The sequence below is a fragment of the Rhinolophus ferrumequinum genome, assembly GCF_004115265.2.
Source record: "Rhinolophus ferrumequinum isolate MPI-CBG mRhiFer1 chromosome 15 unlocalized genomic scaffold, mRhiFer1_v1.p scaffold_54_arrow_ctg1_1, whole genome shotgun sequence".
Taxonomy (NCBI): domain Eukaryota; kingdom Metazoa; phylum Chordata; class Mammalia; order Chiroptera; family Rhinolophidae; genus Rhinolophus; species Rhinolophus ferrumequinum.
Window position 1 is genome coordinate 7,669,889 of NW_022680357.1, and position 23,992 is coordinate 7,693,880.

General features: G+C 42.2%; 1 protein-coding gene across 14 annotated transcripts in view; it reads left to right on the forward strand.

Annotated features, from left to right (window-relative positions):
* The window catches only part of RBFOX1 (RNA binding fox-1 homolog 1), a 1,406,067-nt gene that overhangs the window by 819,242 nt on the left and 562,833 nt on the right, over positions 1–23,992 (forward strand). For 12 of the 14 annotated variants that reach the window (XM_033101485.1, XM_033101490.1, XM_033101492.1 and 9 more), the window contains one exon: positions 8,154–8,195. The exons of the other annotated variants lie outside the window; for them this stretch is intronic. In XM_033101485.1, coding sequence (XP_032957376.1) covers positions 8,169–8,195 — 27 coding nt within the window. In that variant the 5' untranslated portion in view covers positions 8,154–8,168. The remainder of the gene's footprint in view (positions 1–8,153; positions 8,196–23,992) is intronic. 14 annotated transcript variants of the gene reach the window in all.

Consider the following 23,992-nt stretch of genomic DNA (forward strand, 5'->3'; position numbering starts at 1 on the left):
CGTTATCACAATATTACTGACTATATTCCCTGTGCTGTACATTACATCCCCCTGACCTATTTGTTTTATATCTAGAAATTTGAACCTCTCATTCCCCTTCACCTTTCCTCCCATTTTTAAGATTTTTCAATTACAGTTGCCATTCAGTATTATTTTATATTAATTTCAGGTGTGCAGCATAGTGGTTAGACATTTATATAATTTAAGAAGTGATCCCCCTGACTAGTCTAGTGCCCACCTGATACTATACATAGTGGTTGTATAGTATCAGGTGGGTACTAGATACATATACTATGGTACATATACCATGATACATATACCATGTTATTGACTATGTACCCTAGCTTTATTTTAACTCCTTATGACTGTTTTTTTGTAACTACCAGTTTGTACTTCTTAAGGCCCTCAACTTTTTCACTCTTCACCTCCAACTCCCCTCCCATCTGGCAACCATCAAAATATTCTCTGTATCTATGAGTTCGTTTCTGTTGTTTGTTTGTTTTGTTCTTTCAATGTCACATATAAGTAAAATCACATTGCGTCTGTCTTTCTCTGTCTGACACTCCACTCAGCACCACACCCTCCAGGTCCATCCATGCCGCTGCAGATGGCAAGGACCCATACCCTTCCGGCTGAACAATATTCCGTTGTATATAAGTATTTATCACCTACTCTTTATCCGATATTCATCCATCAATGGACACCTTGGCCATTGTAAACAGTGCTGCAATGAACATACGGATGTATACGTCCTCTTGAGGTAGTGTTTTGGGTTTCTTCGGATAAATATCCAGAAATGGGATTACTGGGTCCTTCTTTGTTGTTATAGCTTTTGTTTTAAAGTCTATTTTGTCTAGTATAAGTATTGCTACCCCAACTTTCTTTTATCCCTCCCATTTTCATGAAATATCTTTTTCCATCTCTTCACACTCTGTCTGTGTGTGTGTTGTTCAATCTGAAGTGAGTCTCTTGTAGGCAGCATATGTAAGGGTTTTGTTTTCTTATCCATGCAGCCACTCTATATCTTTTTATTGGAACATTTAATCCATTTACATTGAAAGTAATTGTTGATAGATACATAGTTATTTCCTTTTATTATTATTATTATTATTTTTTTTCATTTTAAAGAAGTCCCTCTAAGATTCCTTGTAATATTGGTTTGGTAGTGATGAACCCCTTTAGCTTTTTCTTGTCTGGGAAGCTCTTTATCTGTCCTTCGATTCTAAATTATAGCTTTGCTGGGTAGAGTAATCTTGTTTTTTACCATGTTGAATATTTTGCGCCAATCCCTTCTGGCCTGTAAAGTTTCTGTTGAGAAATCAGCTGATAATCTTATGGGGGCTTCCTTAGCAGTAACTAGTTGCCTTTCTCTTGCTGCTTTTAGGATTCTCTCTTTGTGTTTAACCTTTGCCATTCTAATTATAGTGTGTCTTGGTGTGGGCCTGTTCGAATTTATCTTGTTTGGGACTCGCTGTGCTTCCTGGACTTGTATATCTATTTAATTCACCAGGTTAGGAAAGTTTTTTGTCATTATTTCTTCAAACAGGTTCTCAATCCCTTGCTGTTTCTCTTCTTCTTCTGGTACCCCTATGATGTGAATTTGTTATGCTTGATGTTGTCCCAGAGGTCTCTTAAACTGTCTTCATTTTTTTTGGATTCTTTTTTTCTTTTTGCTGTTCTGATTGGGTGTTTTCTGCTACCTTATCTTTCAAATTGCTGATTCGATCGTCTGCTTCATCTTTTCTGCTGGTGATTCCTTCTAGTGTAGTCTTCATTTCAGTTATTGTATTCTTCACTTCGGACTATTGTTCTGTTGTTGTTTTTCTTTGTTTTTTTTTTTAATGGTTTCTATGTCCTTTTTTTTATGCTTACTATCTCTTTGGTGAAGTTCTCACTAAGTTCCTTGAGCATCCTGATAACCATTGTTTTGAATTCTATATCTGGTAGGTTTCTTGCCTCCCTTGCATTTAATTGTTTTCGTGGAATTTTCTCCTGTTCTTTTTTTTGGGATGTATTTCTTTGTTTCCTCATTGTGGTGTCTCTCTCTATGTAGTAGGTAGATCTGCTGTGTCTCCCCATCTTAGCCAGATGGACTTCTGTAGTCCTGGAGTGTCCTTTGTGTGTGTTGTGTGTGTCTTCCTGTTATAATTGATCCTTTGTTGCTATTGGCACATCAGTGGGTGGGACTGACTGACCCTCAGGCTGACTGGCTGTGAGAATTGGCCACACCTACAGCATATGAGCTGCTGTGTAGGAGCTGACCCCAGAGTGGAATTCACCCCAGTGGGCTCTTATGTCTGTTGAGACCACTCTTTGGGTGTGACACTTGTGGGGCTAATTGGGTGGTGCTCTGCTGTGTTCTGAAGTCAGCCTCCAATTATGTTGCTTCTGGGGCCTCTTGGGAGGGGTCCAGTGCAAACCCAGGTCAGCCACTGCCTGTGACTGGCTGGGGACTACCAGGTAGGAGCTACAAAGTGATCCACAGTTATGCTAAACCTGGAGGTGCCTGGGAGAGGCCACACTGTGAACCAAGGATGGCTGCCACCAGTACTGGGCCTGGGGTAGCTCTGCAAAAAGCCAGGACACCCTAAGGCCTGCTGCTACCTGCCAGCTGCCTAAAGGTTCAGCCGCTGATAAAGCCTCCTGTGGTATGCGAGTTGGGTGAGGAAGGGCCTCAGGTTGTCACCACAGTGAGACAAGTTGTGTTCACCAGGTTAATCTAGATTCTGGTTTGGTACCAGTGCTGAGCCTGGGGCTACTTTGCTAAAGTCTCAGGGTACACTGAGGCCAGTCACCATCCTCCTGGGGAACCATGGATCACCAAGAGTTGTCCAAGAAAGTGTACAATGCAGGCACAGCTGGCTGTTGGCCAAGAAAGTGCCCCCAGCGTTGGGGGAGTTGGGTGGGGTGGGATCCCAGTAGAGACAGCAGGGTGGAGTAGCAGAGCTCCCCAGACCAATCAGGTTCAGATTTGGCCATGTGGAGGCGGGCTCCACACAGGAAAGATGGTGCCTGCCTGCTGGCTGCACATGGGGAGGAGCCTTCACAAGAAAGTGGGACTGTCCTCCAGCCCTCAACCTGCAGCCACACAACTCAGTCTGCCCCCAGCATTTCCTCGATGCCCCCTGAGTCACCGTCCCTCTGCCAGAACCCAAGGAGTGTGCCGGTGAGCGAGTGAGTCTGTGTGTTGTCCATTTAAGAAGACGTCTGGGTTTCCTGCCACCTTCCATCCCACCTGGTCTTTCAGAATCCCCACGGGTTTTCACAGCCAGATGTTGTGGGAGCTCATCTTCCTGGCACCAGTACTCTGAGGATGCCTGTGTGGGGCTGGGGTTCTTTGCTCCTCTGGGGGGAACCTCCATGGCTGAGATATCCCTCCTGGTTTTCAACCACCACACAGAGGTTTGGGGCCAGCCCGTTTCACATCTCTGTCCTTCCCACAAATCTCAACGTGGCTTCTTCTTTGTATCCTTAGTTATAAAACTTCTGTTTAGCCAGACTTTAGATGATTCTCCAGGTTGTTTTTTCTATAGTTTAGTTGTAATTTTAATATGTTCACAGAGGAGGCATGCACAGCATTTATCTACTCCACCATCTTGCATCTCCTTTCACTTGTGTCTTTAAGTTTTGTTGTTGTGTTTCTGTGAGTCTAACAAACCCTTGTGAATTTTGAAGACAGATGTCAAAAATATTAGCCTTGTTATTAGATAAAGCATTTCAGTTAATTAATGAAAATGAGAGCTATCACTATGATAGTAACATTTTAAAAACACCTATATTTCTGCAAGTCACCAATATTAAAATCCTTTCCAAATATAAATGCCCTGCCTAACATAAAATATAATTTGAAAACTACAGAAAAGCATTAAGAAAAAACTATCGCTACCACTCTTTAATTGCAGCTCCCATTTAGTTTTATGTTGTACATTTAGGTATGTGTTCCGTTTTGAGTTAATTTTTGCATAAAGTGTGAGGTTGAGGTCAAGATGCTTTGTTTTCTGCATATAGACATTCAATTATTCTAACATCATTTGTTTTGGGGCATATAACTTTCTGTATTTTTTTCAAAGTAGTTTCTCCAGGAATTACAATACACACAGTATTTAACTTCTCTCCGTCTGCAAAGAATCAGGATTTTACTATTTCAATTGAAATGTAGGAACCTTGTGGCCATATGTGTCCCTTCCTCTCCCTTCTTTATGTTGGGTTTATCTTATGTATTTCATATGCATACACTGAGAACAATTTTGTACTGGATGTACATACGTTAAAAACATTTGTATTGCAAAAATTAGACAATTTTGTGATTTTTTTTTTTTTTTTGCTTTTAAACAGTAAACATATTTAAAAGAACTCCAGAGGAGTAGACTATTATATTTATATTTATCCATATGTTTATCATTTCCTTTGTTCTTTATTTTGATGTTGCAAATTACCTTCTGGTATTATGTTCCCCTTGTCTGGAGCAATTATTTTAGAGCAGGTCTGTTGTCAATAAATGTTCTTACTCTTTTGAATATTTCACCTTCATTGCTAAAGGATATTTTCATTGGATTTAGAATTCTGGATGGATACTTTTCTTCCAGCACTTAACAAATTGTTTGTCACAATTTTGGCCTCCCTGGTTTTGATTTGTTTGTGAGAAATACAGTAATTTGAATTGTTGCTTTTTCACAAGTATCGGATCATTTTTTCAGAAGTTTTTGTTTGTTTTTTTGGGATTTTTTCCCTTTGTTTTCAGATTTTGGCAGTTTGATTATGACTGCATGCGAATTTCTTTGAAATTACCTCTTTAGGGTTTGCTGAGCTTCTTGAAATTGTAGGTTTGTCTTTTGCCAAACCTGGAGTTTATAGCCATTGTTTTTTTTCAAATAATTCTTCTTTTATGAACCCAATCTTGACTTTTGGTGACATGAATGTTATTATACTTTTTGGTATTATTCTATAGGTCCCTAAGTTTCTTTCTTTCCCTTTTTTGTTTCCATTTTTTTCCCTCTCTGTTGTTTGGATTGGATATTTTTTATTGATATCTACTCATATTCACTGAGTTTCTTCTGCTATCTCCATTCTACATTTGAATGCATTCGGAGTTGTGTGTTTTTTTTTCAATTAAATGTATTATTTTTACAATTCTAAAATCTGAATTTGGTTCTTTATATATTCTGTTTCTTTACCAGTACTCTCTACTTTTCCTGTTTTAACTGTGTTTTCCCTTACTTGTTGGAGCATATTTATAAAAGCTGATTAAAATGTTTATTTGATAATTCCCACATCACTGTCATCTCACTGTTATTGTCTGTGACTATCTTTTCCCATGTGAGGGCTGTATTATTATTATTATTTTTTTGTCCACCAAGTAATTTTGATTCTATCCTGGGTATGTTGACTGTTATGTTTTGAGACTCTGGGTCTTGTTTAATCCTATGAAAATCCCTTCCCTCCCATTACTCACCTGGCACACTATACATTGACATTTTTGTTTTATCACACGGTCCTGGGTTGACTCTCTCCCTTCTGTGGATTTTGTTTCCAGTATCATTTCTGCTGTCGAACCTTTGTAGTAATAGTTGGGTCTGTCCCATGTGTGTGCATGCCAGTGGCCAGTGTGTGACCTGAGAAGTGCTCTACCTACGTTCATTCTCACAGCTTGTGGTCATGTTTAGGGTCCCAGACACATACATGTGGCTCAGGGGTGAGTATGAAGTTTAGAGAAGTGTTGAGTTGAGGTCATTTTCCCAAACTCTTCCCTCTCCAGGATCCTCAAAACTTTTTTGGTTTCCGAGGGCTGTATTTTTTTTTTTTTTTTTTTTTTTTTTTGGTCCACCAGGAAGAAAGCTAGTGCTTTTTAACCCTGTTAGTGTGCATCTGTGACTGAGTCTGCATTTGGGACTAAGTGGCAAGAGGACAGAGGGAAATCAATGGGGGTTTGCCCCGCCTTTTGGGACCATAGGGAAGGACTTCCTCAGATGCTGGGCATTTCTCTCTGTCTATATGTGGATGCCCAGCTCTGGGCTCTAGGTTGCCTTGTTCCATGCCAGGGGCTACTGGTGGTGGAAGGGAACTCACCAGTTGACGTTGAGTTCTGTAATCTTCCTCACTCTGCTTGCTGCTGTTTACTTTTCAGAGACCTCAAGTAGTTACTCCGTGCTTCCTATCCAGCATTTATAGTTGCAGTGAGTGAGGGGAACAAGGTGCACTGTGCTGAATTCCACCTTCCTCCGAACCAGAAGCTCATCACCCACTGTAGTTGTTTCACTGTGGGAAATCCACATAAAATAAAATTTACCATCTTAGTCAGTTTAAAGTATACAATTTAGGGGTACTAAATACATTTATACTGTTGTGCAACCATCACTATCTAGTTTGAGGACTTTTTGATCACCCCAAATGGAAGCTCCTAACTCAGGAGGAAGTCGTTCCCATTTCTCCCCATTTCCCTTCCCTCAGGCACCCTGGTGACCACTAATCTTTATGGATTTGCACTGCTTCGTTTTTTAACAGTCTATAGAGATGTAATTAACATACCATAAAGTCACCTCTTTCAAATATATAATCCAGTGTGTGTGTGTGTGTGTGTGTGTGTGTGTGTGTGTGTGTGTGTGTGAGAGAGAGAGAGAGAGAGAGAAAGAGAGAGAGAGAGAGAGGCAGGCGGGGGCACTCATTTCCTTTTTAATATTTTGGAATATTTCCTCTTAGTTCTTTCCTCTTTCTTTTACTTTTCTTCTCTTTGATGATCTGTTTCTCTGTATTTTTTAAAAAAACAAAATAGCAATTACAACATTTGTGCACCTTTGTAGCTTCTTAAAAACCAAATAGTGCTTTTTGAGCATTTCTCAGCTCTGTTTTTCAAAACCATGCTTCTAAATGCTGCCTGTTAAGCCATCATATCGGTGTATTATAAGTTATTTTAAATGTTCCCATTATTACACGTTGTCATATTTGCAGTGTTTTCCTTTCCTAAATAATGCTGCAGTTAATTGACCTGTAAATAAATATGTGTGTGTATCTCTGCTTATTTTCTCAGCAGCTGCTCTTAGAGGTGATTTATCTGGGTTAAAGGGCATACATCAAAGCACCAGTTTATAGATTTGGGACTCTAGCATATCCTAAATAAAGATTGTTTTTGTTTTAGAGAAAGTGAAAAAGAAACTTTCAATACAAAAACTATAAAATATACATCAAAAGTCAGTTCCAAAACCTTCTTATCCTTTCGTGAAAGTTTCAAAAACTTGCAATATGCTGTCAGGTGCTAGGAGTCAGGGGTTAAAAAACATACCAGAAATACACAGAATAAGTTGCGAACGCAGACTTCAATTTTATGTCAGCTGTTTGAGTTGAAGGTCGCATTAGCCAGTCCTCACAGGCATGGGGTGACCTCGGTCCCAGTTTGCCTTGTCAGGCCCACCCTATATGCTGTCCTGGCATAATCCTTAATACTCCACCCACTCCTTTAATTCACATAGATATTTCTCTGCTTGGACAATAAATTATGTGGTCAGTCCACTGGAGCACCCTCGATTTTTCAGAAGTGCATGTTGGCCGCACAGGGATAAGCAATGCATGACATATGTATCACTAGTCTCTCCTTTTTAAGCTTATGGGCAATCTCACCAATTAATCAGAGATTCCATCTCTGATCTAAGCGTTGACCTCAGAATTCTCCCCAACACAGTCCTATGGGGACTTAAGTACCATCTGATTAGAAGTGGAGAGTGAAATATAATCCTTTTGCCAAGGCATGTACGTGACACTACTGGCCCTTAACATCAGAGAGGACACTGTGATGTCAGGTGACTCTTCCCAGCCGTCTTTACTGGACCCTCAGGAATGAATGACTGCACCTGTTAGGGCAACAGGGATTTCATGCCAAGATTTTGCCTCCCACACTCTCGGTTGGACCTCTCTCCTCATCGCCCTTCAAGACTCGAGCTCATCCTAATTGTGTTTCTGGATCACACAATTGAAACACCACGTGAAGCTTAGGCATCCTAAAGAAAAAAAAAATTATTTAGTCCTAAAGGAAAAATTAAATCCATAATTAATTAATTCTGGGTCTGCTTTAAGCCGCGTGATTAGAAGGCACTTTCCTTGTTCTTTCATGTTGTTTTTATGCAGAACCCTCTGATTCCCCCTTCTTTTCCTTTTCTTTGTAGGTTTCAAGACAACAGATGAATTGTGAAAGAGAGCAGCTAAGGGTAGGTGCATCTGCTTGTCAAATACTTCCTGATTTTGGTTTTTGTGTGATAAGCAAAAATTTCCTCGTCTCTCCCCAGACCCGGGTTCTAAATAGCAGGCTTCATCTTGAGACTGGTAGAGTTGAAAATATTTATCCCGGCTAATTTAGTATTGATTGAGCTGGTAAATACTGTATATCTTCTTCTGAAGTGCCATTATAGTAGATATGGATTTTTTGATTTAGATTCAGCAATAAATACTTCTCTTCTGGAATTTGTTTGACATCATCGGACTCTTTTTATGTACAACACGAGGCCTAAGTAATAACAAAGGTCAAAAGGATGTGTTGCTGCCTTCTTAATGTGAATACCAGACTGTTTGCTGAGTGGCTGAAATGCTGTCTTGTTGTTAACTGGGGTGGCGGAGCTCTGATATATCAAGGGCATTTTCTAGGATAATGCGAGTCCTCTGTAGACCTTTTAGTTTTAGTGGCATTTGTGTGTATGGGAGGCAGAATTTCAAACCTCATATGCGATTTACCTTCTTGAAAAATGAAACCCTCTCGATGCTCAAGCATGCTGGATGCAAAATGTATTCCCTCGATGAGGAGAGAATGGCTCCGTTATAAACGGAGCTCAGTGACATTGTTCTGCTGGCATTGTGCCACAGCTGATACCTTCTTGGCTTGGGTACGGTATTTTAAGAAATATCAGTGTGGGCTTCCCTCATCTGTTTTTGTTTTTGTTTTGTTTATTAATGCTTTCATGTTTTGGATGGATGACTGTGAAGTCTTAATTGGCCTATCTTTAATGTCACTGATGGAAGTTGGCAATTTTTACTGGACAATATGCCTTAAAGTCATGTTTCCACAGTATTATAAAAACTAGAGGAACCCGCGGCTTTAAAATCATAGCAGTACATTTTGGGGTTGGGGAACCACTGAGCTCAAAGGGATCGACTACATCAGAAAATTTTATTAAATCATTTTAATGCCACTTATACACTGCCTTGTAACTTTTCAGAGCATTCACGTAATGCGGTGTTGAGGTGACAATGATTTGTAGAGTTATTTCCATTTTACAACTGCTATTGGCATCAGGTTTGTTAAATCCTTATGTAAAACAAACCACAGAATCCAGTTGCACGAACAGAGAAAGTGACTTGCTGTTTTCTTCTTCTCTTTCTTAATGCATATTTATTTTATATTTATTTATTTTATGGCCCTCTCTGTTAACCTCTCATCTCTACCCACTTCACTGCTAAGTACGAGTTTCTACATTAGTTGTTGACTCCTTCGTGAAACAGCCTTCAAGATGTTTTAAGCTTTCCTGAAGCTCTCTTATTGCTTTTTCCCTGCAGCCTGAATTACTGGTTCATCCTAGTAAATAATGTATTGCAACTTCGGCTTTCTCTTCCTGTTTGGATGGGGACGGGTGGCCAGAACTAGGTCAGAGCTAGATAAAGGGGAATGGGTGCTTTTGTCTCTAGGAGTTCCTGATAAATTCATCAGCATTAAGATCATATTGAAATCTCTATTGCAAAAGAGACTCCCCTGGCAAATTAAGGACACGGAGGTAATTGAGTGCTTGTGTGCAGTTTGAGGGCTTTATTATTTCGCATCGACAAGGACATTCTAGACAGGGGTGTGGTTTAGGAACAAGAATGGAGCTCTCCCCACTCCGTGAAATAAATTCCAGCAGTGGTTTCACGTAATGTGTCATATCGTTTAGTCCCCAGTGTGACGCCAATAGCTCCGTATAAGACCACTTCCAATATGAAAAGAGGGCTTTGTTGGTTGTCGCTATTGCAGTCTCTTTTTTTACATTTTAAACCAATTTATGTTTTGAATCAATAGATAGCTCATCTAAATCAATGGAATACAGATTTATGTGGTTCAAATTTTTAATGATAAAGGGAATGCAGTGAGGTTTCCCTTGATGTTCATTTGATTCTTAGTCCCCAATTTCCTTCCTGGGGGACACCAGTGTTGTCATGTGCTAACTCACCTTTGACACCTAAGTCTCATCCGTAGATATTTTCTTTGTCTCCGCCTTTCCTGTCCTGGCTCTCCTTTGATCACCCTCTTTTCATCCCTCCCTCCTTTTCTTCCTGTCTGGTGTGTATCCTCAGCCCCTCTTCTACCTGAGAAGAAAACTTCCCTGATTGAGGCAATTGTTTTTTTGAGGGGGATATTTTTGGCGGGAGGGTGCAGTTTGAAAAAAATTCAGTTCTGATCTGAAATGCTGATATCTGGCCACCTCACTAAAAGACATTTTCTTTAATCTCATTTTTTCTTAGAGAGACAGGAGAAGAATAGGTATCTGTTTAGTTACCAACCTCATTGAAGGATGTCTGCCTGCCAGCCACACTTCTTAAATGTAGTAATCAAATGGCATTTCCTGATTTGCTCTGTAAGATGGTTGGACCGTGGCCATGTTATCAAGCATATATTCTTTCACTAGCACATTCTGTTAGGGTGTCAGAATTCAGGGATACAATGGAGAGTTGCAAAATGTCTCCTTTTGTCTTGGCTTCCAGGAAACAGATAATGCAGAAAGATACCAGCGCTCACGCATGTTTTGTGCATGTGGACACTGTGTAGGAATTTGCCCATTCAAGACGCGCTCCTTCTGCTCTCCTTTCTTATTCTCACAAATCCTAAATTAATTTTTCCAAAATGGACTCTGGAAGGTACTTGTTCTATAAGATAATTATAAAGTCTAAAAAAATGATTCCGTGATTAATTTTTAGGAAATACAAAGTTAAGGAAAGTCACACATTTTTTTTTTTCAATTGTAGGACTTCTCAGAGCCTTTAATGTATAAAAGTGAAATACAGAGAGGTGGATCTAATACACAATTTTTTGCAGAGTCATCTGATCATAGACCATTTTTGGATGCAGAACACCCTCTGAAAAACACTCTTGAAAATTATATCAGTTTTTATTTTTAGTTACGGTGTTATTGTCTGTAAGATATAAGAAAAAAAAGTTGATTCACTGGATTTCTGGTAGTAGGGCAGTGGTTTGGAAGTTTTGTGCCTTTCTTGGCCTTTCTCTCCATCTCCCAAGATGAAGAAGAAGCATCACTTGCTCATATGACAACATTCTCCTCAGGAGGGACCAGGAAGAGGAGGTTTTCCTCAGAGTTCTTGCATATTGTTGGAGGAAAATCATCCCCAGAAGCCGTCCCTGCAGACATTCTTCTCTTAGATCTCATTGGCCAATCTGTGTGCCAGTCACTGACCTGCAATCTCAGTGATTGGCTACAGCAGCCATGATTCATCCCCAGGGACAGGAACATTGTCACCTGAACAAAAATAGGATTTTCTTAAACAGGAGGAAGAGGAGAATATCTTTGGTGGAGTTAGCCAGTAGAGGCTTCCACAAAACGATTCCACAGTGGCTGTCTGTGTCACTCATGGTGTTAGTTTCCTGTCAACTCCTTTATTTGCTCCCTTTCATCCCACATACACGACTGTGGGAACTGCATATAAAGCCTCAGCAAGTGCCTGAACTCTGGCTGTAGAATTTGCAATAGCTGCTTTCTCTGCCAATTTTATACCTCAGCAGATCACATCTAATCCTAAGTGACTCTCTTGCCCAGTTTGGCACTCTGTGTTTTGCCTTATGTTCTTTGGACTCATCCTGGATGCAACATTTTCTAATTTGCCTTCAGCATCAAGTATCGACAGCAAACACGAGATACCTCAGCCCAGTGCCCAGCTCAGCCCCAGAGACTGTCCACGAGCTTTCTGTCCCCTTCCCTTCCCAAAAGAAGGTCGTCAGCCAGTCACTCGTAATGATGAGTGACCTTCTCAGAAGGCTGTTGGGATTGCTCATGTTGTCAGTGAGCAAACTACAGAACAGAAAACCTGTTTAGTCCTCCATCCCAGGTTTTCTCAATCTAGAGTAGACGAGCCTTCTTCTGAGCTTCCATTTCACATTGTTACTGGGTTCTGTTGAAGAGATGGTCCACAGCGCTCGCCATGAAATCTGTACACTAAGTACTCCTGACTGTGGGCTCTCTTTACTGGCCAGTGCCAGGATGGCTGCTGATGGGGAGCAGGGGGCATTGCTGGTTGTGCAGTTGTCATAACCCAACCGTCAACACTGGCCTCTCTGGCATCTGGAACTGACAGATGGACACATAAGCAAAGACGCGAGACACGGCAGGATCTCCGTGTCCTTTGTCTCCCTCAGCAATCTACCAGTTAGGAAGATGGTGTGCTTGTAGGGTAAGGAGATCCGGTGACCACTTTGTTGGCATTCATATAAGATACTTGGTTACAAAAGGATCTTTTGTGCTTGGCATGTCAGATTTTGGTTTGGTCAGAGCCCTACTACTCCAGGAAGCAGGCAAAAGCTTAGCACTCAGGTGGGCCGGAATCTGCTCATGGACTGAAATCCTTAGCAACAGGATGGGAAATGGCTGCCTGAGGAGTCGGCACAGTATGAGGGGTACTTAGCAGGGCGTGGGAGCTCTGGTGATGGGTTTGGGTACATGTCTCAGTTCTAAATGCTAGCTAGTCTTTCAAAGCTTCTGTTTCCTAATGTTCAAAATGGGGATACTTTCCTCAGGATTGTTGATTGGATGAGATGACTTACGTAAAGCACTTCTAAAAAAAAAAAAAAAAAAGCGTGCTCCGAATCATTAGTGTTTGCTATTGTTAGTATGGAATTGTTCCCGATGGTTCTCTCATTCCTCCTGCTACTAGGAATGCCAAGGCAAAGAATACATTCAGGGCATATGGCTTGCCACCCAACCTCTCACGTTCCAAACAATTCAAAAGACAGGTTCTGTAGTTGATGGCATGGTAGTGTCTTCAGAAAAAACCCTCTTACTTAGTTAAGCAAACAATAAGGACTGATTTGGTTTTGCCTAAGCAGAAAAGGCATGCAACCAGGCCTCCCAAGGAGCTTAGAATTGGAAAGCTGTCGGAGCACAGACAGTACTTCCTCATGTCTTGTCTTTTGTTTCTCCATGTGAGTCCACTCTGGATGTTTTTGTTTTCTTTTGAAAAGGGTTCTCTTTACCATTTCTATGCAGCGGCACCCTCCAGCCTCTCAGATTTATGCTGCATCGGTTCCCACAGGTGTAAGGACTAACTGCTACTGTATCCTGAATACAGATTCCTGGGAAAGGATTCTGATCGATCCAGCCTGGGCCAGTTGTTGACTCTGCTCCAATCAGCTCTGTCCATGGAAGCAGCTTCAATAAACTTAGTTGCCTAGGGCCAACTATTGAGGGAGGACTCAATTTTATCAGGAAAGAGCCATTGCCAGCTGAGTAAATATCCCCAATTATGTCCCCAATACCCTCCAAACTCAGAGAACAGAGCTGAGCAAAAGATCCTGGGAAATACCGTGTTTCCCCAAAAATAAGACCGGTTCTTATACCATATTTCCCTGAAAATAAGACCGGGTCTTCTATTACTTTTTGTTCCAAAAGATGCATTAGACATATTTTCAGGGGATGTCTTATTTTTTTATGTACAACAATCTACATTTATTCAAATACAGTCATGTCATCTTCTTCTGGAACATCGTCATAATGTACCAAATATTTCCATCTGGTTGACGATCTTAACTGGGGCTTATTTTCAGGGAAAACACGGTAGGTGTGCTACACCCAACTTGTAGGTCTACGTTTCCCAAAGTGTGAGACACCTATTCTGTGTGGTTCTCACAGCTTTACAGGGCGTAAACATTAAGGCGGTAAGAAAGGGTGAATCACTTAGAAAGTTATTCCATTTTCGGTTCTTTCTCCTTTTTTTTTTTTTTTTTTTACGTCAATGAGCAATGCTCAGTTTAAAGTAGCTTTAACAAGTCTAACAATTTCTAAGCTCTCTTTTTAATAGAAAGGGAGTGTGCCTCAGGCTGAGAGCCTGCAGCAGCCAAAGCATCTATCTAGACTTTAAAAACATTGTTTGCAAAATGCAGTATTTAAGAAGAAGGGGCCTGGAGCTAGGCCTACTGAGATAAAAATCTAGACTCTGCAATTTAGTACTTGTGCACTTACTTAAATCCTCTGTGCCTCAGTTCCTCCTCTGTATAAAGGAGATAATAATTGCAAGTATTTCAAAAGTTGTGTGTATATGTGTGCACAGCAAACGAAGATTAAGATAATTAATGTATATGACGTTCTTAGAACAGTGTCTGGTGTAGAAAAGGCTCTTAATAATCGTTAGATATTGTTTTGTTTTTTCCATTAACTTTTATTTATGCCTCTTGATATTGGTTTTCCATTTATAGTGACAACACAAGGTGTCCTTGGAAAATACTTCTATTTGGATTAAAAATGAGTTGCTTTAAAGATAAGTATTAACTGCATAATGTTACAGATTGCCCGCAGTTATGACAAAAATCGTGACACTGGATTGCAAATGACTAAAGTTTTAGAAACACAGGAATTCTGGCGCCAGCCTTGTGAAAGACGTTGTAGAGCAGATCTGCATTATCAATATTTAATTTGCCAGTTAGAAGCAAGTTCCTCATTTCTGCCAGCTACGAGAGGGATGTGCATTGCAGAAAGCACGTTGCTAATCATCGTCTTGGCTGAAACCCACTGCCTTCATCCGGGCACCAGATATTGAAACTTCCCAACTGCCTTGGAAGTGAGCCCTCCGAAGACGAGATAGATACCTTTTCCCTGCCTCTCTTACCCTCACTCTTCTAAAGCCCAACGCTTCCTTAATGCTTTAGGACAGCAGGGAAAGGAATGTAACCCCCAGTCGTTGGTGAGACCTCGCAAGATTCATGTTTCTTGAACTATAGTTTGAGGCTGCCTCATTGGAGTGCCTGCTTCCGTTCTATTATTTATTCAAGAGACAGTCTTTGATCACGAGCCATATACCAATCACTGTGCTAGGTAGTGGAGATAGGGTGGTGTGCCGGAATCTATGCAGTTCCCATTCTCCTTTACCTTCCAGGCTAATGGAGAAGATACGCATTTGTCAAATAACCAGGACAAAAGTCTACGTGTGAAACTGATCAATATCTGAAACGAGAGGTGCTGTGTAGAAAGACATAGATGGAAGAAGCTTACCCAGTCGGCCTCCAGTTATCAGACTTACCAGAGGAACACACACTGTCCAGTCCCTTTGCAAAACATATTGACAGATGCCTGTGGCATCCTGTGAAGTGACCATTTTGCATGACCTCACCTTTGTCTTCACCCATCAAAGTGTCTGCTTGCCAAGAGTCCGTTGTATTCATTCCCAGACCTGCTCCTGCCAGCTGCACTTGTTGTAATTACATTATTTAGTGGAATATTATGGAAACTGATGAAAAATGAGTGCAATAAGGAAAAGAGCTGTTTCTATGAAAACTAAGTTAATGCTTTGGAAACATTCTGTGAAAGCAAGCTTCAAAAATTATTTTGATTAGTTGTGAGTGAGAGGACTGTAAAATGTTAGTGGAAAAAGAACCCTTAGAAATATGGGGCGATTCTGCAGTTAGAATCTTTCAGATGTATCTTGAAATTCTTTCTCCGCTTTGAATAAAACAAGAACTGATAATATAGATCAGAGGTTGACAGGCTTTTTCTGGAAAAGGCCAGATAATGTCTATTGTAAGCCACACAGGCCACGTGGTCTCTCCTGCAACTATTCAGTGCTGCCATTGTAACAAAATGCAGCCAGAGACAAAAATGAATGAGCAAGACTGTGCCAATAAAACTTTATTTACAAGAACAGGTGGTGGGCCAGATGTGGCCCCTAGGCCATAGAGGGCTGAGCTTGACTGGAGATTCTGAAATGTGGGTGAGGTTTCTGTGGGAAGGATGATGAGGGATTTCAATCAGCAGAGGAATCACTCAAAGAAAAGGCGTGGGCCTCACATCAAAGATGAACAAGATAATGCACAGTAATATATTTACAGTAAAACAAAAGAATTAAGATATCGCTGCATCACTTTAAAAATGATTCCTTGGTTTTTAAACGGATTCCAATTAACTACCTTCTCTCTTTGCCAACTGAAATGGCTTCTAATGTATTGATAGTTAATACAAGGGCTTGAAATACAAAATAAAATTATGCTTCTTTTTATGTGCAAACCCTAACAACTCAAAACCCCATGAGTAGTCTAGAATGGAAGAACAAATTTATCCTTTTTCTCAGAATCTCCCAGCAAGTAATTTCTGGAAGTTCCCAATAAGGGGGACACTTTTCCTGTGTGTACACCTCTTAGCGTTCGCCCTCTGCAAACTGTTGTCCAGCTGCTCCAGAAATCTCTCTTTTCCTAAGAAAAGTCTCGTAACGTTCTTATCTAGATTGTTCTGTCTTCAGAACCCATTCTCTGGAAGCCGGGTCATTGCCCTCCCTGTTGACGTTCCAGATACTCAGCCAGAGTCGGGCGTTAGCATAGCTTTGCTGGATACTCAGGAGGTAACAGAAATCTGGGGTGTGTGGTGACTTCGAGAGGGGCCCCTCATATGCAGGCCTCCGGTCCCCCATATCAATATCCCTGTTTAGTTCATTGCAGGTTCCAGGTATGGCCATGTGCGTGCACATACAAGAAAAACAAACGGATCAATTCTTGCTTTAATCTTATATAACAAATGGTTTCATCTTAGTGATTTTCCCCAGCCAAAGGGAGTTTTCCCCAAAGCAATTAGCTCTCTATGCCTGGAAACTGCAGAAACTCAGACCACCAGAAGCGTCTCCAAGGACAGCTCCCCTGCTAAGATAAGAAATTCATAAATACATACAAATATTTTACAAGAATGTCGTCTTCACCAGACCTTGCATTCCACACTCTTTTTTACAGATCCCATGTGCTCCCCAGTATTTGCAAGGCTGTTAATCGATGCGTATGAAGGAGAGTGGATCAAGAAACCAGACAACTTCTTATCAGTTTTAATTTCCCCAAATTTATCATGAGGCCTGGTTACATAAAGAAACGTGCAGGTAGCCACCTGCCTAATCTTGGATGCTGAATCCTGTAACTCACATGCTTGTTACTTATCGGTTCTCCTTTGAGTCTCCCCAGGCATTTGAACACTTTCTCAGGTGACAGTCTCCAGTTATCCCATGTAGGGCAGTTCGCCTCATTCTCCCTTCCCTTTGTCTTAACTTTAACCCATTATCCCGAGTCATCAGCCCCCTTCCCAGGGCAAATCCGTCCCATATCTGGTTTTATCATTAAATCAGTATCACGCAGCTTCAAGCAAAACCACTAATAATGCTGACATTTCAATTTGTCATAGCTACTCATTTCTGTGACTGATGCTCAGCAAGGACTTACCTTCCTGCTCCGTTCTTCTGAGATCTAAATACCAACCCAGGAAAACAAGAATAAAAAGAAAGCCAGTTTTGATAGGGAAGGGGAATGGGGTCAAGAAGCAGGTAAAGAAGGCATCCCTTAGTTTCCTTTACTTAGAGACAGAAGGAGGCCAAGTTTCATTGCGACGACAAGGCCTCGGGTCCTCCTTCATGGCCGGAGTGAACCCTTATTCAGGCTGTGTACGTACATGGATGCAGGTGAATAGAGTGCGGATTTGTCACATGCTTGCTTTTTGCTGGCATTAATGAACATTCCTACCCTGAGCCAGCCAGCACTCCGTTGTTCTTTTGGGGTTAGTTCTCTTCCCTCCTGTGTTCAGTCTCGGAGAGATGCTAAATCGAGCGATGGTCTCTAGATCTGGCCAAGGCAGCCAACGAGAGCCTCTCTCCTGTCCAAGGCAGCCAATGGGAGTCTCTCTCCTGAGACTTTGGACATTGCCTTAGTCCTTTCGGGCTGCTGGGTCAAAATACCACAGACTGGGTGGCTAATAAGCAGTGGAAATGTATTTCTCACAGTTCTGAAGGTTGGAAGTCCAAGTTCAGGGTGTCGTCATGGCTGTGAGGGTCTTCTTCCAGGGTACAGACTTCTCACTGTGTCCTCACATGATGGGAGGAGTCTTATAAGGGTAAATACTCCATATAAAATAATCCTTCAAAAAAAAAAATTCCTGAGAGCCCACGCTCACGACCTAACCACCTCTCAAATGTCCCACCTCCTAGTGCCATCACATTGGGGGTTAGGATTTCAATATATGAACTGGGGGACAGGAACTCACATTGAAAGCATAGCAGATATTGAGTGCAGTGATACACCATAGAGAAAAATAGGATAAAAGCTGGAGGGGATTCATTTCAGTGGTGACATCCTGGGAAGACTGAGTGGGGAGTTTCTAGGACTTTAGATCCAGCCCAATTCCTCTCTTTAGAGTTGAGCCTGGCCATCCCTCCCTCCCTTGAGCTATCTCATAGTCTCCCAGTGATCTCTTTATTCTGCTGATGTGAGTCAGCCCGTTCCTTTTCGCCTGTAATCAAAGAATCCTTACTGGTCCACTGGGATAATATGCTAAACTTGAGAGAATGGCAGAGCCCAGTCTGGTTAAAGGTTTGCTAAAAGCCAACTCTTGTATTGTTTCCCCAAATGACTCCGGGGGAACCATTAGTTTATGTCGAGCACACAGCATGAGGTCTCCCCACATTCGCTCACACCCTTGAGTCATCAGAAGCCTGGGAGGCATGAGAAAAGGGGGCTACATTTCAGGGGAATCGGGGCCCTTCCCTGCCCTGCCCAAATAAGATATTTTCTCTCTCAGTCACAAGGCGTCACTTCAGATCCCTGCAGGTAAAGGAAGGATGATATGAGGTCATCACACGTCACCTAGTTAATGCTTCTCAGAGTGCCCTCCAAAAGCCACCTATGGTGTTGATAAAAAGCGACATTTTCTCATTCGGAGCTAGAAAAACACTTAGATGTCCTAGCCTCACCCTAGAGATACTGAATGATCACATTCTTAGGGGCTGAATTGTGCCCGCCCCCCACATTCACGTGTTGACATCCTAACTCCGAGGACCTCAGAATGACTCTCTGTGGAGACAGGGCCTTGAAAGGGTAATTAGGTAAAATGAGGCCCCGTGGTTGGGCCTGAATCCAATAGGACTCCTGTCTTTATAGAAAGGGGATTAGGATACAGACACACCCAGAAGGAAGACCCGTGAGGACACAGGGAGAAGACGTCTGTCTTCCAGTCGAGAGGGAAGCAACCCTGCTGACACCCTCACTTCCGATTTCTGGCCTCCAGAATTGCGAGCAAATTCATTCCTGCTGTTTAAGGAACACACAGAGACTCTAGGCTCATGTGTCCGTGTCTCTGAGACTGGCCCCGCTAACTGGTCGAGGGCTGCTTTGGCCGAAACCCAGAAGGTGAGCTTGGAAGCTTGATTTAAGCAGATCCTTGCTCGGCAGCCCACATGAAGAGATGAGAGCTGGTATTCCTGTGGAAATCGATGTGTGTTATTCCTCTATTAATGGCCTGGATAAGTGACTGTAAAAGTAATGGTTTATACAACGCAGATTTATTCTCTTGGAGTTCTTTAGGTCAGAAGTCCAGTGGGGTTTCACAGGGCTAAAATCAGGGTGCCGGTGGGGCTGTGTCCTCCTGAGGGCTTCTCTGTTCCTTTGCTCATTCCGACTGTTGGCAGAATTCCATTCTCTGTGGTTGGAGAGCCGAGGACTCAGCTCTTTGTTGGCTGTGAGCTGCGGCTACCACAGTCCATAGCGTATGTCCTCTTCTTTCTTCAGTGCCAGCAGCCATGGCAGTCTGAGTTCCTCTCCTGGCTTGATCCTCTCCTGCCTTTTCTTTCATTGCATCTCTCTGACTCGTTCCCCATCCGCTCTTACGGGTTCATGGAATTACATTGATAATCCAGGGTAATCTCCCTCTTTTAAGGTCCATAGTCTTTATTCCATCTGCAAAATCCCACTTGGCCATAGAGCATAACATATAGAGGTCTAACACCAGTGGACGAAGACCGTGTCACACTTTTCATGTACTATCCCTACTCTAAGGGGCCGATTCTTCTTCTGCCTTCACACACTCTGTGCATTTGCTCTGTTGCCTGGGGTCAGCTGCCTCCATTGGCAGAATTTCCAAAGTCAGAGGCCAGAGTTTCTAGAACCACGATACAAGGTAGCCCAAGGTAGTCGATGGCGCAGGAACCACCTGTGTCTGCCTTTGGAACCTCTTCTTCCACAGTTCACATTGGCCTGTGGTCCTTTCCCACTGAAGTCCAGCAGTGGCAAGTAAAGCATTGTGGGGAGTTCTGTCTTTACTAATACTGACCCTTTGATATCATTTTGTTGTCTACTTGTCCTTTTGATTTCTAATCATAATGTATATAAAGTAGGTAAACATTATTTCAACTAGCATCATTTTTATGTTACCTAAGGGTTGAATAAAACACATGCATATTGAATGAGGGAACAGGTGACTCTCAAGGCTCCTGGCAATGCCGACAGCAGATGCTTTCAGAGCCCTAAACTGCTCTCATCACCTCCGTCCGTATGCCAAAGGTGGTACCAAATCCCTGGTGAACCTCTTCATAGGGGCTGGTTTTCCAGCTACGGTTGCATTTTACTCATGCACAGAGCAAGCCGGTCGCTTCCGGGAATGAATACCCCTGGGAGCCTCCCTCAACTTGGGAGGGACAGGAGTTTGGGGGATCAGTGCCTTTGCTTCCTCACCCCTTGGGTGTGGTTACTCTGAGGCGTGTTCTCCACCATCTCCCAGAGTGGCACAATGGGATGAAATGCCAGTTTCCCATAGTGGTCACTTGCGTGGTAACAAAGCCTGCTCCGTTTCCTCCCATCTCATGTCTCACTTTCTCATCACTCTAAGGGCGTTGCCTTAGATCGTGTTCCAAATGTACAGTTAGTGCTTGAATTTAGTGCAGCTCTGCTTCCGGGGGAATCCATGCTGAAATGGTGAGAGACACCAAAGTTTAGCAGTTCCATGAGGCAAGGGGTTCTGATAGATTTTCCATCACACTGGCCTTTATGTGATCATTTGTTTGCCCACCCCTCTTTTTCTTCTCTTGTATACATCACTGCTGTTCTTGAGGGAAGTCTTGGATTACTGAGTAGATTGGAAAGCATCTGGAGTTTGATCTTTTGCTCATATACATTTGCCAACAGTTGGGAAACTAGTGTTGAGCTGACGGGGTCACTGGGGCACCTGATTTGGATAGGACAGTGTCCTGCTCGCAGGTGAGGGAACAATGCATTGGCTCTGACGTGATCTCAAGTTTGCAGATTGCTTTTAAGTATATGAAGGCCTTCCTGGATGGAAAGCATGGAGTCATGACTTCTGCAAGCTTGTCTGCCTAAGATGCAGTAAGCGGATCTAAACACTCGCCGAGCATTGTGTCTTAGAGATTTAAATAGTTTTGGCAATTTTTATAGTGTTATTTCTCACTGGTTGTACATCCTGGATCTTGACTGCATATATGGTTTGACGCCTTTAAGCCAAAGGCATGTTTTTATAGATGTCTGAATTAAACATGGAACGCTTTTCAAGAGAGCTGAGCTAACGTTTAAGTGGTTTTGATTAACCTGGTTTTGCTTATTTGCTCCTAAATATCCTAGAGCAGAGCCATCTCCCTTTGCATAAAGTGATTTGGGAGCACAGCCCTAGGAAACATAATTTTCTAAATAGCCAAGAGCATCATGCCCAGAATATTTCCCCAAAGTTGCCTCAAACTAAAGCTTTGATATTTAGCCATTTTCCCTGCTCAGCTACTCAGGTGGTGCAGATTGAAAAATTAGAACCTAACTGTATCAACACCAAATCGATTCAGGTCGCCAAAAGCCGGAGCTGATGGGACTTGGGTGGGGGGTGGGGTTGGGGGCGGTTCAGGAACCGGTGAGCCGGGACTCAACTTGGAATCTGGAAAAATTTCAGTGCCTGCGTTTTGCCCAGAGTGGCGTGGTGTCAAGTTTCCCTCTGGCTGCACTTCCCGTTAAGAGAAATGAACTCCCAGTGAGCAGGCTAGTCCTTCGTGAGCACATCTTCACCCCGAGTGTGAAACATGTGGGTCCCATTCGGTTTAACACACCCCAGGCTCCTCTCAAGCTAGTTAAAGCTTCCGTCCAGAGAAATGTTGGTGCTTTGGCATCAGAGAGTAATAATGTTATTCTAAAGCTTGTACTGAGCATCGACTGTATTCCCCCGAAAATAAGACCGGATCTTATGTTAATTTTTGCTCTATTAGGGCTTATTTTCAGGGGATGTCTTATTTTTTTCATGTACAACAATCTACATTTATTCAAATATAGTCATGTCATCTTCTTCTGGAACATCGTCATAACCTACTAAATGCGTCCGTCTGGCTGACGATCTTACCTGGGGCTTATTTCCAGGGTAGTTCTTATTTTCGGGAAACATGGTAGCGTATGCACCACGAGGAAAGAAGACATCTTACTTTTAAGGCAAAGCCAGGCAACAGCTTACCTTTAAGGGCTATGCAATCTGCTAGGTAGAACTGAGCAATAGAATTGAGGCACAGAGAGAAGAAAAACGACTGGGAAAGAATTGAACAAAGTCTTGGTGACCTGTGGGAAATACCAAGCATTTAAACACATGTAATTGGAGTTCCAAACGGAGAGGAGAGGCAGAAAATGGGACAGAAAAATATGTAAAGAAATAATGGCCCGCCATTCCCCAAATTTGGTGGCAACACTAACCTGTACATCCTGGAAACACAGGGGAGAACAAGCAGCTTAAATACAGAGAAATGCCATGCCGTGGGACGTTGGGAAGAAACTGCTCAAAACCAAAGATGCACAGAGCACAACTGCTTTTGAAAAGCAGGTCTGTGTTTGTCTCTTGTGCGGCTCTCCCCTGTGCAATCTGAGTGTAGGAGATGCGGACCCGAAAAGCCTCCACCCCCGCCCCAAACACTGCACACGTCTGGGTTTGGCAATGCTGAGAGCGGGAAGGTGAAAGGAGGACTCAGTGACAGCAGTGTCAAAGAGAAGTCAAAGAGAGAATGACAGGAAAAGAGAGAAAAAAGGCAAAGGGACTCACCAAAGTGCAGAGGGGACGCAGGGCAAACTGTATGGTCGTCAAGATTCGGTTCCAACGCCACTGATGAGGCCGAAGCTGGGAGGTTCATCTCTCTACAGAGAGCTCTTCTGTATAAGCACAGACTGCGTTGAGTGGGGATTGGCTAGCTAGTGGGAACAGTGTCACCCAGCCCTTCGCGTGGGCACACCCACAGTGGACGTGTTCAGTGCTTGGTAATGGCCAAAGTTTTCATATGCTAACAGTTATTAGTTTTAGTTAACAGTGTTTGTTTGCTTGTTTGTTTTTAATAGAACAGTGAAGGTTGTCAAAGAGACTTCTAGAAGAGGGCTGTGAAGTGGAAAACTTGTGGCTGTTGTGTAGCTTTAGGACAGTTTTTGTTTGTTTTTTAATCACGCGTATGATTAAGAAAAAAATAGTTGCCAGTGTTTAGAAATCCTGAGATTTCACACAAATATCTCCAGATTTTTGGCTTCTCTTTAAAAGACCAATTTTTTTTTAATTAAAGTTTATTGAGGTGACAATTGTTAGTAAAGTTACATAGATTTCAGGTGTACAATTCTGTATTGTATCATCTATGTATCACATTGTGTGTTCACCACCCAGAGTCTGTTCTCTTTCCATCACCATATATTTGACCCCCTTTACCCTCATCTATCACGCCCCTACACCCTTATCCTCTGGTAACAACTAAACTATTGTCTGTGTAAAAGACCAAAATTTAAAAATAAATCAATAACATAAAAATCCGGAAATTTGGGGCCTGAATTCCTACATGGCAACAATTTGTTGAAACTAAGTAACTCTTGATTCATACAGATGAGAGAGCTTACTGTAGTTTGTCAGTTGCTATTTATCTTCACATTTCTGCTGTTTCTTTTTCTTCATTGGGAGTTAAGTGCAAAGGAAATCTTGCCTTTACCCAGCTCTTTGTTAAAAATGGAAAACTAAGATTGACC